This window comes from Rhinolophus sinicus, linkage group LG11 (assembly GCF_036562045.2).
Source record: "Rhinolophus sinicus isolate RSC01 linkage group LG11, ASM3656204v1, whole genome shotgun sequence".
In the NCBI taxonomy this organism is placed as follows: Eukaryota; Metazoa; Chordata; class Mammalia; order Chiroptera; family Rhinolophidae; genus Rhinolophus; species Rhinolophus sinicus.
The window spans coordinates 5333717-5346398 of NC_133760.1; the positions used below are offsets into that span (position 1 = coordinate 5333717).

The window sequence follows — 12682 nt, forward strand, 5'->3', positions numbered from 1 at the left end:
GAACATTTTGTTTTTTCCTTCCTTCTTTCCTTCCTCCATCCCACTCTTCGAAAAAACACTTGGCAGGCTCAAGAAGGGAGATGCCCAGCAAAGTCAGGAGGTTGATTACATAAAAAAGGACTCAGAAAACAAGTAAATATGTACTATATTATAGGACCCAGGTTTCTCCTTGTTGCAAAAAAAAAAAAAAAAAAAGAAGTTACAAATTTGTAAAGCGAAAACAGTTACAATGAACTCTGTGACATTGGGCTGGACTTGACATACTGGTATGAACTCATGGCTTTCAATATAGAAAGCTAGTTCTAAGAATAAATATAAAAGTAAATGTGTATATACATATATGTGTGTACATGTGTGTACCTATGTATATGCATGTATATACATTTGTGCATATATACATAGCTATTTACTGAGAGGTCCTGGGAGTGACACCCTAATACCGTGGAGTGCACCTAGCACCCAGATCTTATAAGTACCATTCTCCACTAAAAAGGACCAAAGCTTCTTAGAGAAATGGCTGTCCATGCATGCCATATTTCATAAAATATAAGCTACCATCAATTGTAAGACACACTGTTATTTTACATACCACCAAGAAAGAAAAACCACTGTCAATTAAAGTGACAAGCCATTGATTATAAGCCACATCCCAACTTCAGAGATGCTAAAGTGTCAGAAATAAAAGTGTCTTAGATTTGATAAAATATGGTGTTTGCAGACAAGAGAAAAGATACACACACAGAGGTCCACCCACCCAATAACCACAGCTACTTTCTGAGGACAGTGTAAGCCTTGAGCACCTAATTTTGTGGTCTCATTTTCCACTCACGTTGACCCTTCTCTACAGAGCCTGTTCTCTGATTTTCCCAACAAAAAAAACTTTCGGTGCCCTGGGAGGCCAGGCATGGTCTCCCCATACCTATGTGACAGCTCCAGCTCCAATAGCCTTCTTTCTATGTCTTGGACCTTTCATGCTCTGACCTACCACAGGACCTTTGCATGAGCTGTTCTGCTCAGCATAACACTTATCCTTCAGAGCTCAGCTGACACTTCCTCCCAGGAGCCTTCTGTGACTTCACTGACCAGATCAAACTTTATGTGACACTTACCACCCCTACAAATTCCATTGGATGTTCATTGTGGGTACTTAGTTGAATGTCTGTGTTCCCCATTAGACTGTGAGAATAGGGGTTGGCTGTGCTTCTCTCTCTAATGTATCCCTAGTACCTGGCACTTAGTAGGTGCTCAATAAAATTTAAGTCCCCCATAAATGAATGAATTTTCCTAACAGGGCATTGAGTCTGGGAGGGGAAGTAACTCACTCAAAGTCACACAGCCAGTCAGAGGTAAGCCTGGGACCCGATGTGGCTCCAGCCAAGTCCAGCAGCCAGGCCTTTACCCAATCCCCGGGCCAGGTCACTTAATCTCTTGGCTGCCAAATCTAGCAGCCAGAGCTGCCCCAATCCCCGGGCTGAGTCACTTACCCTCTTCTCATGGTTGGGTACAATACAGCGGACGAAGCTGGGGTTGGTGTTGCTGAGTGTAGCCATGAGGCGGCTCAGAGACTCCTTGTAGAGCTGTCCCACTGTCCGGAACATGCCCCGGCGGGGGCGGCCACCCGGTGGGCCGTCCCCAAGGCTGCTCACCTGCTCCAGACCCACGATGCCCTCCACTGTGTGAAGAGGAAATCAGATGTAGGGAGAGAATGGGATCCGGGTTTGGGGGGGCTGGGTTGGCCAAAGGTCAAGGGTCTTATCATTTATAGGATCTGACAGTTTACATATGAAATAACTCACACTGACTGCTAAGGTAGGTATTACCAGCCCCATTGGACTGACAGGCAAACTGAGGCTCAGAAAGGTAGAAGACTGTGCCCAAGGCCAAACAGCTTAGAAACTGCAGATCTAGGATTTGAACCCAGGCAGTGGGAGTCCTCTTGAACCCTGTCCTCTGACACCTCTTCTCCTCAAGGATATGATCTCCATTTTCCTTATTGACAAATGACAATGACAACAGCAAATGTTTATTTAACACACATTCTCTGCCAGGCACTGCTCAAAGCACTTTACATACACTGGCATATTTATGGGCCTGTAAGAATTGCTGCATTTTGGAGGCCCGATGGCTCAGCTGGTTAGAGTGCGAGCTCTTAACAACAGAGTTGTGGGTTTGATTCCCACATGGGCCAGTGAGCTGCACCCTCCACAACTAGAATGAAGACAACGAGCTGCAGCTGAGCTGCCGGTGAGGCAGCCGGATGGCTCAGTTGGTTAGAGTGTGAGCTCTCAACAACAAGGTTGCCGGTTCAATTCCCGAATGGAATGGTGGGCTGCGCCCCCTGCAACTAAGATTGAAAAGGGCGACTAGACTTGGAGCTGAGCTGCGCCCTCCACAACTGATGGACAACAACTTGCAGTTGATGGGCCCTGGACAAACACACTATTCCCCAATAGTACCCAATAAAATTTTTTTAAAAAATGCCCCATTTTACAGATGAGGAAACAGAGGCACAGAGAGGGAAAATGGTAATCATAAACACAGCACAGTCGCCTTTTTAGGAACCTGAAACAGAGCCACATTAAAAATGTAATAAAGCCTGGCTTTTACATTAAATATTTGAAATAATCTGCCTCCATATTGAGCATTTTTCTAGAAAGGCTGGATTTCATGGTAACTCTGTTTCTCTATTGTCATTTGATGGTGTCACTTCAGCTAGTGAGGAACACTCATTCCTTTCTCTCGAATTCAATGATCGAATCATGCCATGTTTCTCAGGATCCTGCAGCTGGGCCAAAATCTGATGTCCTGCTGTCTCCAATGATGACAGTCATCAGAGGTCAACCAGACAATCTGCACTTAGGCCGGATCTGGTGTATGACGGAGGCTCAGATATGGCATTTTCCTCCCCAGGTTCAACTCTCCCTCCCACCTCCATACTTCCAGTTATCATCAAAATGATAATTACCACTTATTAAGTTCTTATAGCACAAGTAAAAGCTAAGACTCTGGACATTTGAATCCAATGTCCTGGATTCAAATCCCAGCTCTGCCACTTACTGGCTGTGTGACCTTGCGCTGGTCACTTAACCTCTCTGTGCTTCAATTTCCTCATCTGTGTAATGGGGCAATATACTAACACCCACCTCATTGGGTTGCTCAGAGGGTTCTATGTATTAATAATCATTAAAGGGCTTTGCACAGTGCACAGAACATAGTAAACACTCAATAAATTTCAGCTGATACTATCGCAGTTGTTTGTACTTTTACATGCAGTTTAATTAGAAGAAGGCATTCAGTCTGGAAACTGCTAAGGGAGCTGACAAGGAGGAAGAAGAAACATGAAAAACCTCCTTATGGAGAGGAGAGGGGACAAAACCAGGTTCAAAACCAGGTTCCCAATCCAACAGACCCACCCTCCTTGTCCAGCAAATCTCACCCATCGATGCAGAGCAACACCCACCCCCTGGCGGAGAAATGGCAGAGCTGTGCCTCCCTGAAGATCCTGGGGGTGGAGGTGGGAAGGAGCCAAGGAAAGAGAACTGCTGGAAGCCCCCATTTTCTGGGGAATGAGGACAGATGGAGGGAAATGCAAAGGAAGTAGCATGAGAAGAGAGGAAGGAAAGAAGGTGGCAGGAAGAAAAAGAGAGAGGGTTATTAGTCAACAGCACAGAGCAAAGCAGGAGGGAAAACCTGAGTGCTGGCCATAAACCTTTAAAGCCAAGGAGATGGGCCTGTTCACCTTTGTGTCTATCCACTGAGGGCATCAATGTTGGCTGAAAGGACGAATGTCCTCTGTGAGAACTCAGTGCCAGGGGGAAAAGCTCTCTCCCTAGAGGTTGGCGCTGTATGTTTCATTAGGTATCCATTTTTGCCCTGGCTGCCAGGAAACTCGAAGACTAACTGAATGCTTTCACCCTGCTTGTCTTTGCCTCTCTGAGGACAACTTGTCTCATTTGCCTTTTCCCCTGGGCTGCCAGGATGCTGGACACCCAACTCTGGGTTCAGGGCAACTGTAATAGAAACTGATGCAAAAATGGCCCCAATTTCCCACCCCTCTCTGTGACTTGCATCTCCTCAAATCTGAGCTGGCCTGTGACTGTTTTGTTCAGGAGAACAGTGGAAAAGTAACACTGCTAGGTTCCAGTCTAGGACTCAAGAGGCTTTGCTGCTTCCACTTTCTCTCTTGGAATCCTTTGAGATCCAGGAATACATGGGGTGGGGCATGTAGGGGATCACTGGGGACGAACGTGTATCCATGAATGAGGCACAGATTTTAAAGAAGTTGGGAAGGGGAAGATTTTCAGCCTGAAGGAGACGATTCTCATAGCAGAATCTGGTTTTGCCGCTGAACATCAAATGCTACTTTTCAATCTTTCTCATGTAAAGTATATGAGACACAAATACCAAATTTCTCTTTCTAAAATCAGCTCACAAGATCAAGGTACCCCATAACCATTTTGCTTTGTGAGTTCGTTTTGGGAACCACTCATCTTGTTTATTTTGTTCCCTTGTCTAATTATATGGGCTAGCACTTCTACAACTATGCTTTTCACTTCAATAAAAGATTAAGGCAAACTGACAGATTCAAGAAAGCTGGAATCAGGAAAAATCAAGATGCTAGCCCTGCCAGTTGCATTAAACCATCTCTCAAACCTCCTCTAAGGATGAGGGGGATGGCAACAGACAAGGCTTGGGAAAATACAGGCCCCTACCACAAAGACATTTGGCTTTTCTGCCCATGCCTCTTGGAAGTGTCATTTAGAAAAGACTGATGGCTAAATTCAGTCTGATGGGTCTTTTTGGAGCAAGAAAACGCTCTAAAACTATATCTAGGTCTGTTGCTCCTTTCTTCTTCCCTGGGTTCCTGAAGGGAACTTTGTGAAAAAGCAACGAAAGCAAAGCCTAAACATTGACCAATCTGTAAAATACCACTCTACTGCATTTTCTTGTTATTAATCCTTTTTCAGTCAAATCTCTTGATTTTTCAAGGGATCAATGCCATCTACAAATAATAAGTTATCTCTTTCTTTACAATATTCACATACTTATTTATTTTTCTGGTCTGATTGCATAGGCCAGTATCACCAAAACAGTGTTTCACAGCAGTGTTGACAGTGGGTATCCTTGTCTTGTTTCTGATTAAGGAGGAGTGTTATATCATTGAATATGATGCTTGCTTGAGATATCAATCAATCAATCAATCACTAAGTAGGAACATTATTGTGAGACTGACCTGCCTATGTCAGTTCTGCCTCTGAGCAGACAACTCAGGTTCAGAACTCAGCCTCTGAAACACAGTTGCTCATACAGTGGTTTTGGAGAAGGGATGCCCAGAGCTCCAGGGACAGGGACAGGGGAAGCTGATCCTCACCATCTTTCCAGATTTCTGCAGTTAGCCGGTCTGTGCTCTGGTGCAGGAGGGCTGCAACGTTGTCATTCAGAGGATCCATGTTTTTCATCAGCCACTCATTGGCCTTGTAGTCAACCTAAATGAAGTCAGATATTGAGGTTGATGAACTTGCAGGTTCATTAGCACTCCAGATATCCCAAGGAGCCTCCCAGAAGCTCTGAGATGTCCAGCTCTGGGGCACACCACAAAAGAGAGCATTGGTGCCACCTTGTGTCCATATTCTGAACTGCACCCTCCACCAGCATGGTCCTCTCCCTTACTTCCCTGACCACCTCTACCATCTCATCTACCAGCACTTCCTTATCCATTCTACATCAGTCACACTGGCCTCCGCACTGTTCCTCAAACGTGCCAGCGCATTTCCACCTCAGCATTTTCCCCCTGCTGTCCCCACTGCCTGGGATTCTCTCGCTGTGGATTTTCCCATGGCTGGCTCCTGCCAAGTACTCAGGGCTTTGCTTTGAGGCTCCCAAGGTCACAGTTACGACCACTACAACTCCCTCTACATGTTCCCTCCACCAGACAGGGGCTGCCTGAGGCCAGGACCCAGGTCTGACTCAGCCCAGCACAGGGCTGGGCTCTCGAGAGGTCTTAGAAAATGTATGGGAAAGGCACAGAATGCTAGACACAGACACATGGGGCTTCTGCCTCCCAGCATTTGTGTATGCTGTTCCCTCTGCCTGGAGAGCCCTTCCCACCCTGCACCCATCCTTTCTGGCGACCTGTTACTCATCATTTAGACCAGGGATCAACAAACTACTGTGTTTCCTCGAAAATAAGACCTAGCTGGACAATCAGCTCTAATGCATCTTTTGGAGCAAAAATTTACATAATCTGTGGTCTTTTTTTACTATAAGACCAGGTCTTATATTAATTTTTTCTCCAGAAGACACATTAGAGCTGAATGTCTGGCAAGGTCTTATTTTAGGGGAAACAAAGTACAGCCCACTTCTTTTTATATGTAAAGTTTTGTTGGACTACAACCTTCATTTATATATTCATTTATGTATTATCTGTGGCTTCCTTCACGCTACAATGGAATTGTGTGGTTGTGACAGAGACTGGCCCACAAAGCTGAAACTATTTACAGAAAGTGTTTGGTGATCCTTGGTTTAGATTTCAGACCCAGCATTACTCTCCTCTGTGAAAACTTCCCACGGCATTCCGCCTCTGGGCTTTGACACTGCCCTTCGCTGTCCCTATGAAAGCACCTATCACCCTTATGTCCTAATAGTCTTTATTTGTGTCCCTTCCAGATAAGGACCTTTGTGAGAACAGAAACCATGTCTGACTTGGAGCCTTAGCTTTACTCAACAAAGGGCTAAGCACACAAAAAGCATATGTTTGCCAAGTGAGTGGATAAAATGCACATAATTCTCTACCTGGTCAACTTCTATCCAACCCTCAAAACCCACCACAAATACCCTCTCCTTGTGGAAGCTTTGCTGACTTCATCAGCAAGGTGGAGTCCTCACTCCACCTTGGACTTTCCTGGTCCCTACCCTGGCAGTGTCTTGTCCCAGTGGACATCTGGTGGCCCCTGCTTTCCCTCTGTACCTTTCTATACTTGTAGCCAAGTGATCCCCACTCCCGCCCACGTGCCCCAAGGCTGGTCCCCAACCCTACCTTGCCCGCATAGTGCAGGACGCTGAAGTCGGCCTGGTCTCGCAGGTGCCTCGGCCGCTGGAACTTGGGGTGACCACCCTGCTCCTGGGCCACCTTCTCTACGAAGGACTTGTCTGTGGCCTTTGGGAACCAGCACTCCTCGTCCAGTAGGGCCAGGAGCCCGGGGGGGTTGGCCTGGCCATTGACAGGAAGGGGAGACTAAGTAAGATCACCAAATATTGGACACTTCGGTTGCGGCTAATTTTTAGTTCTCATAAGTGACACTTGGACTTACAACCAAATGTGAGTGAGAACAATAGTTACAGTTACAGCTGTCAGTTAGCCCTTTGATTCAAGCCAGGCCCTGTGGCAGGCACATTTCAGGTTGTATTATCTAGTGGTCACATGGACCGATGTCATTTTCTGCATTTTCCTGATGGGTAGGCCTGAGGCCAGCAGGGTGAGGAGCTGGACCATGGCCATGGCCGGTACTGGAGGTGGGTATGGGGGGTGGGGTGGGAGGAGGTGTCACGGGCTCACCGGCCGCTCAATGAGGTCGATGCAGGGCTGCAGATCAAGGCCGAAGTCAAGGAAGGTCCAGGGAATGCCCTCGCGCTGGTACTCTTCCTGCTCCAGGACGAACATGGTGTGGTTGAAGAGCTGCTGCAGCTTCTCGTTGGTGTAGTTGATGCACAGCTGCTCGAAGGAGTTCAGCTGTAGAGGATGAGGGGATGCGTAAGAGAGGGGACAGGACCCAGAGAGAGAATATGGGGGCCTGGGGAGATGGGGGACAGGAACACAGAGATAGAGGACAGGGACCCAGAGAGAGGGGACGGGGACCCAGAAAGGGGGGATGGGGATCCAGAGAGAGGGGATGGGAACCCAGAGAGGGGGGATGGGAACCCAGCAAGGGGGGACGGGGACCCAGAGCAAGAGGAACAGGGCCAGAGTGCTGGCCCCTCCTGGCCCTCTGGCGGCACAAAGTGCAGACCTGGAAGATTTCAAAGCCGGCGATATCCAGGATGCCCAGGAAGGAGGCGCCCTGGCGGGGGCTGCGGTCCAAAGCACGGTTTAGGCGCAGAACCAGCCAGCGGAAGAGGCGCTCGTAGGTGGCCTTGGCCAGGGCCTCCAGCGCGAAGTCAGCCTATGGGGCAGGGCACACAGTGAGGGCTGGGCCTGCACATCAGTGGCCTCAGTCCATCCCTTGGGCGGCAAGAAAACACTGGGTGGGGACCGGGCCCCTCAAGAATGATGCAATGAACAACAAACAGCCAACCATTATTGAAACCCTACTGTGTGCCAGGCACTGTGTGAAGTGCTTGGGGCCCATTAGTTCATTAATCTTGCCCACCCCTTGAACCAATTTCAACAGCGTAACAGTTAAGATGGTGGTCTCTAGAGTCTGGCAACCTGGGTTTGAATCCTGGGGTCTGCCGCGTAGTGGCTGTGTGACCTCAGACAGGTGAATAAACCTCTCTGTGCCCATTTCTTTATCTGTAAAATGGATCCTAACAATAGCACCTCAGGTAAGAGTGGAACCTAGGTCAGCGTGACCCCCAATGTATAGTCCTCATCTCCCCCACTGTGTCTTCTTCGTCCTAGTACCTCAAGTCCAGCCTGGGGCCAAACAGAGGCCTCCGCCCAAAACCTGGACTCTGAAAACCTCTAGCTTGTGTTAATTTCTCTCCACTCCCACTGCTGCCACCCTGGCCTGAGTCGCATTGTCATTTGCCTGGACTATTGCAGCAGCCTACTCATGATTCCCCGCTTCCACCTGTGCTCCCTGGACTCAATTCTTCACACAGTAGACAATGGGTCTTTACAAAAGACAAATTGAATCAAGTTGTACCCTGGCTTAAACCCTTGCTGACCTGCTGCACTCTGAATAAAACTCACCTCCTTACTGTGGCCCCTAAGATCCTGCGTGATCTGTCCCTTCCCAACCTCTCTGACTGCAGCTTCAACCACCCTCTTCCCCACTCTCTAGTCTCAATGACCTCCTTAACATTCCCAACTCGCCAAGCTTGCTCCAGCCCCAGGGCCTTTACACGGGCTGTACCCTCTGCCTTTAACCATCTAGGCTCAACTTATACATTACCTCCTCAGAGAGGAACTTCCTGACCGCCCTAAGCCCCCTCTTCAGAGAAGACATCACCACATACAAGCATCCTGTTTATTTATCTTCTTTTATTATCTGTTTACCTACTACAGCCTGAGCTCCCTGAGGGCATGACTTTGTTTCCAATACTGCTTTTACTCCCAGCACTTAGACCAGAGTCGGTAACCCAGCAGACACTCAGCAAAAGTTTGTTGAGTGAGCAAGGAAAAACGGCATGAGCTGCTTAAAGACCCAGGACCGTGGCACCCAGCTCGCCCTGTACCCTTCCGCCGCCAGCACCACTCACCTGCTCCTTGGTTTGCGCTTTCTGCACGTAGTCTCGGCCAACTTTGATGCGGGGGGTGAGCAGGGCGCGGGAGAAATCTGTCACCCCCAGACCCAGGAGGCGGCAGAGTTTCTGGGCAGCTGAGGGTGAGAGGCACCAAGATCAGATCAGCACTGGGAAATGGCCATGGCAGCGCCCCCCACTGTTGGTGGAACAGAAGCCCGCCCAGCCTTTCCCACTAGAGGTATCACAGGTCTTAAACGTGTGCATGTTCTTTGGCACAACCATTCTCTTCTGGGAACCTAAGTGGCCAAAAATAATCCTGGATGTGAGCAAAGATGGGACTGCGAGGTTGTTCATCACAATATTGTTTACACTGGAGAAAAACAGGAAACAACCTAAATGCCCAACAGTTGGGGATTGGTTAGGGGAGTGGAGTTCATCCATTTGAATAGCTGTTCTACCATCACTAAAAATTACATTGGAAACTCATTACACAGTAAACAAGATGTGTGCATTTCATGATAGGTACATTTCATTTTGAATCAAAGAAAGAATTGTAAACAAAGATTGGGCGCCAGTTAAAGATATGAAGGCAGAAGTGTGTATGTGTGACCTGCACCCATGTCTGCAACTTTAAAATGCACAAGAAAATAAGGTGGATGAATGATGGATGGAAAGATATCTAATAATGGTAGAATCTAAGTGGTGGATAGCTGGGGGTTTATTATAAAATTCTTTCAACTTTTCTATAAGTTTCATAATTTCCTAATAAAATGTTAGGGGGAAAGTTACTGGAATAAGAGTTCATTGAGGTGGCCAAACCCAAAACAAATATTGAAAAATTAATTAATTGTTCTTCTACATTGTGGAAAAGAGGGAGAAAGGAAAAACAAATAAGAAGACATCATTTACAATGACAACAAAAGTAAACAGTCTACAATGAAAATGAGGTCAGCAAATAAAACCTTTTGGCAAATGTAGAAACATAACACATTACTAAATAAGTCCTTTCAACTTTTCTATATGTTTAAAAATTTTTTTACAAGAAAACAGTGGGGAAAAATTACGTTGGGAACTATTTAATGAAACAGAACAAAGTGTGTAATACACTAAAAGGAAAACACTCGGGTTGCAAAACATTATGTAATATACACTCTATTTTTGTAGGAAAAAACACTGCATAGAAAAATGCCTGGTGCCAAAATGTTAACAGATATTTTTGCCGAAAATGGGGGTGGGGCTGTGCAGGCAAGTGTGTTTCTTGTTTCTCCTCTGAATTAAAATGAGAATTAATGTTTTCAAGCATTTATCACTACCATAATGGGAAAACACTTACTACAAATATCCAGCAAAAAGGAAAAGAAAAATACGTGGCAGGAAATACACCAAAATGTCAACAGTGGTTATTTCTGAGAGGTGAGGTCATGAGGGTTTAAGTCCCCCTCCCTTTTTTTGGTGCAATTACAGTTTCTAATTCTTCTACAGTAACCTTGCATTATATGGGAAGTATTTAAGCACCAACATAAGAAGGTTGAATAAAATGCACAAAATGTGCAAGGTAGTACTACGCTGCCAGGAACAGGATGGTTTTACAGGGTTCTAAGCCTTTGCCCTTTGCCAGCTGGTGAAGCCTGTAGACTGCTTCTCTGATTAATGTTTGCAAATGCAGAAAAGATGAAATACACAGGATTTCAAAGAAGACTGATTATAATGGCATATAGTTCTCCCCACAGATCCCAGAAGAAGAAACCCTAGTACAGTTCTAGTTTATAACCTTGGAAAAGTTACCCCCCCAATGCATTATGGGGGAAAGGCAGGTTTCCAAACAGTTTATAAATTCTGGTCCGAATCTTGCAAATCAAATGAGAAAGTGAGTGTGCACGGGTGAGTGAATGGAACCCCAACGCCCCAGGTGATAGCTCTGACCCACGCCCCTTCCTTCATATTTTCTGTATTGTACTGCTTTTGAAAATGAGCCAATAGCATTTTATAATCAAGACAGAAAGCGCTTCCCATTTCAAGGAGAAAGGGGTGTGAAGCATGATTTCATTTCTGTGACAATTATTTCCACATGGATACAGACATAGAACAAAGCCGAGAGAGAAATACCTCAGAATGTTAGCAGTAATTAGCTCTCAGGAGTATGATTATGGGTAATTTCCCTGCCTTTATACTTTTCTGTCTTGCCAGAATTTCCCCCATCCAGCTTGTATTATTTTATAATAATAAAGAAGCAGAGCTATTTCCATTTTGGCAAAAAAGGAATATCAACTATAATTCTGCTTTTGAAAGGCAGAAAAGTATATATATGCAGAGCACAGAGGCCAGGAGTTGATCTACCCCGTGCTGATGGCAATTCTCTCAGAGAGGCGGGGATGACGGGGTATCCTGCTATGCCCCCCCCCAACTCCCCCACTTTGGCACGCTGGTGTTGTTCAAACTTTCATCAGAGATCATATTTTTATAATCAGGAAAAAGGTAGAAGATGTTATTTTGCTAAAGACTCAGGCAAGGGCAGGAAATCAGAGTGCTCCTGGTTTGGAGGCAGGCCCAGCAGCACAGGGGCCTGCTCTACATGTGGGACAACGGATGCAGGGTCAGGTGGGTGGGCAGCAGGCCAGGGGGCGGTACCTGTGTTGTCAGGCATGGAGGCTTGATCAGTGTTCCGTTCTCTCTTCAGGACGATGTTGCCAAAATGGAGAACTGCAGAGACTGTCCGCAGCATGGCTAAGGGGTGGCAGAGAGAAAGATCACGTATAGCTCCGGACCCGTGCGTGGTCTTAACTAGCACCGTAGAAATCTAGCTTCAAAACGCTCTGTCAAATTACACTACGACCCTCAGCTTAAAATCCACCTGTGACCCTGGCCTGGCCTGAAAACATATGAATGGATAAATGATTCCTGTATCTTGTGTTTGACGTTCGCTTTATCACCATTCAGTGTTGCTCACATTGTCCATTTTATGAAGTGATGCAGATAAGATTTAAAGGAACTTAGGGAAATGAATGAGGAGGGTCTTTAGAGATATGGAAAGATTTCTAAACTACCAAGTGAAAAATGGGACGTACACAATGGTATATATGGCACAAGGCTCTGTATGTAAAAAAGGCACAAAATATAAAGCACAGTCAGTTCTCATTATTTGCGGTAACGTTCTACAGAGTCACTGCGAATTCTGAATTAGTTGACTGCAAACTAATGCTCCTTTGGTTCCTGTGAGCCTCTGGTCACACGTTCATCAACTGATGAATACGTCACCTTGTTTTCTGTGTGTTTCTGT

The 12682-nt window shown here is 46.3% G+C and overlaps 1 protein-coding gene across 11 annotated transcripts in view; it reads right to left on the reverse strand.

The window, feature by feature from the left end:
- The window catches only part of MYH14 (myosin heavy chain 14), a 91727-nt gene that overhangs the window by 43923 nt on the left and 35122 nt on the right, over positions 1-12682 (reverse strand). For 6 of the 11 annotated variants that reach the window (XM_074315444.1, XM_074315443.1, XM_019741566.2 and 3 more), the window contains 7 exons: positions 12034-12129; positions 9421-9539; positions 8007-8159; positions 7556-7729; positions 7037-7210; positions 5372-5486; positions 1485-1672 (listed from right to left, as the gene is read on the reverse strand). In XM_074315444.1, the coding sequence (XP_074171545.1) occupies positions 1485-1672; positions 5372-5486; positions 7037-7210; positions 7556-7729; positions 8007-8159; positions 9421-9539; positions 12034-12129 (1019 nt within the window). Of the gene's footprint in view, positions 1-1484; positions 1673-3436; positions 3560-5371; positions 5487-7036; positions 7211-7555; positions 7730-8006; positions 8160-9420; positions 9540-12033; positions 12130-12682 lie in introns of all 11 variants that reach the window. The other 5 variants (XM_074315440.1, XM_019741559.2, XM_019741558.2 and 2 more) reach the window with 2 other exon arrangements.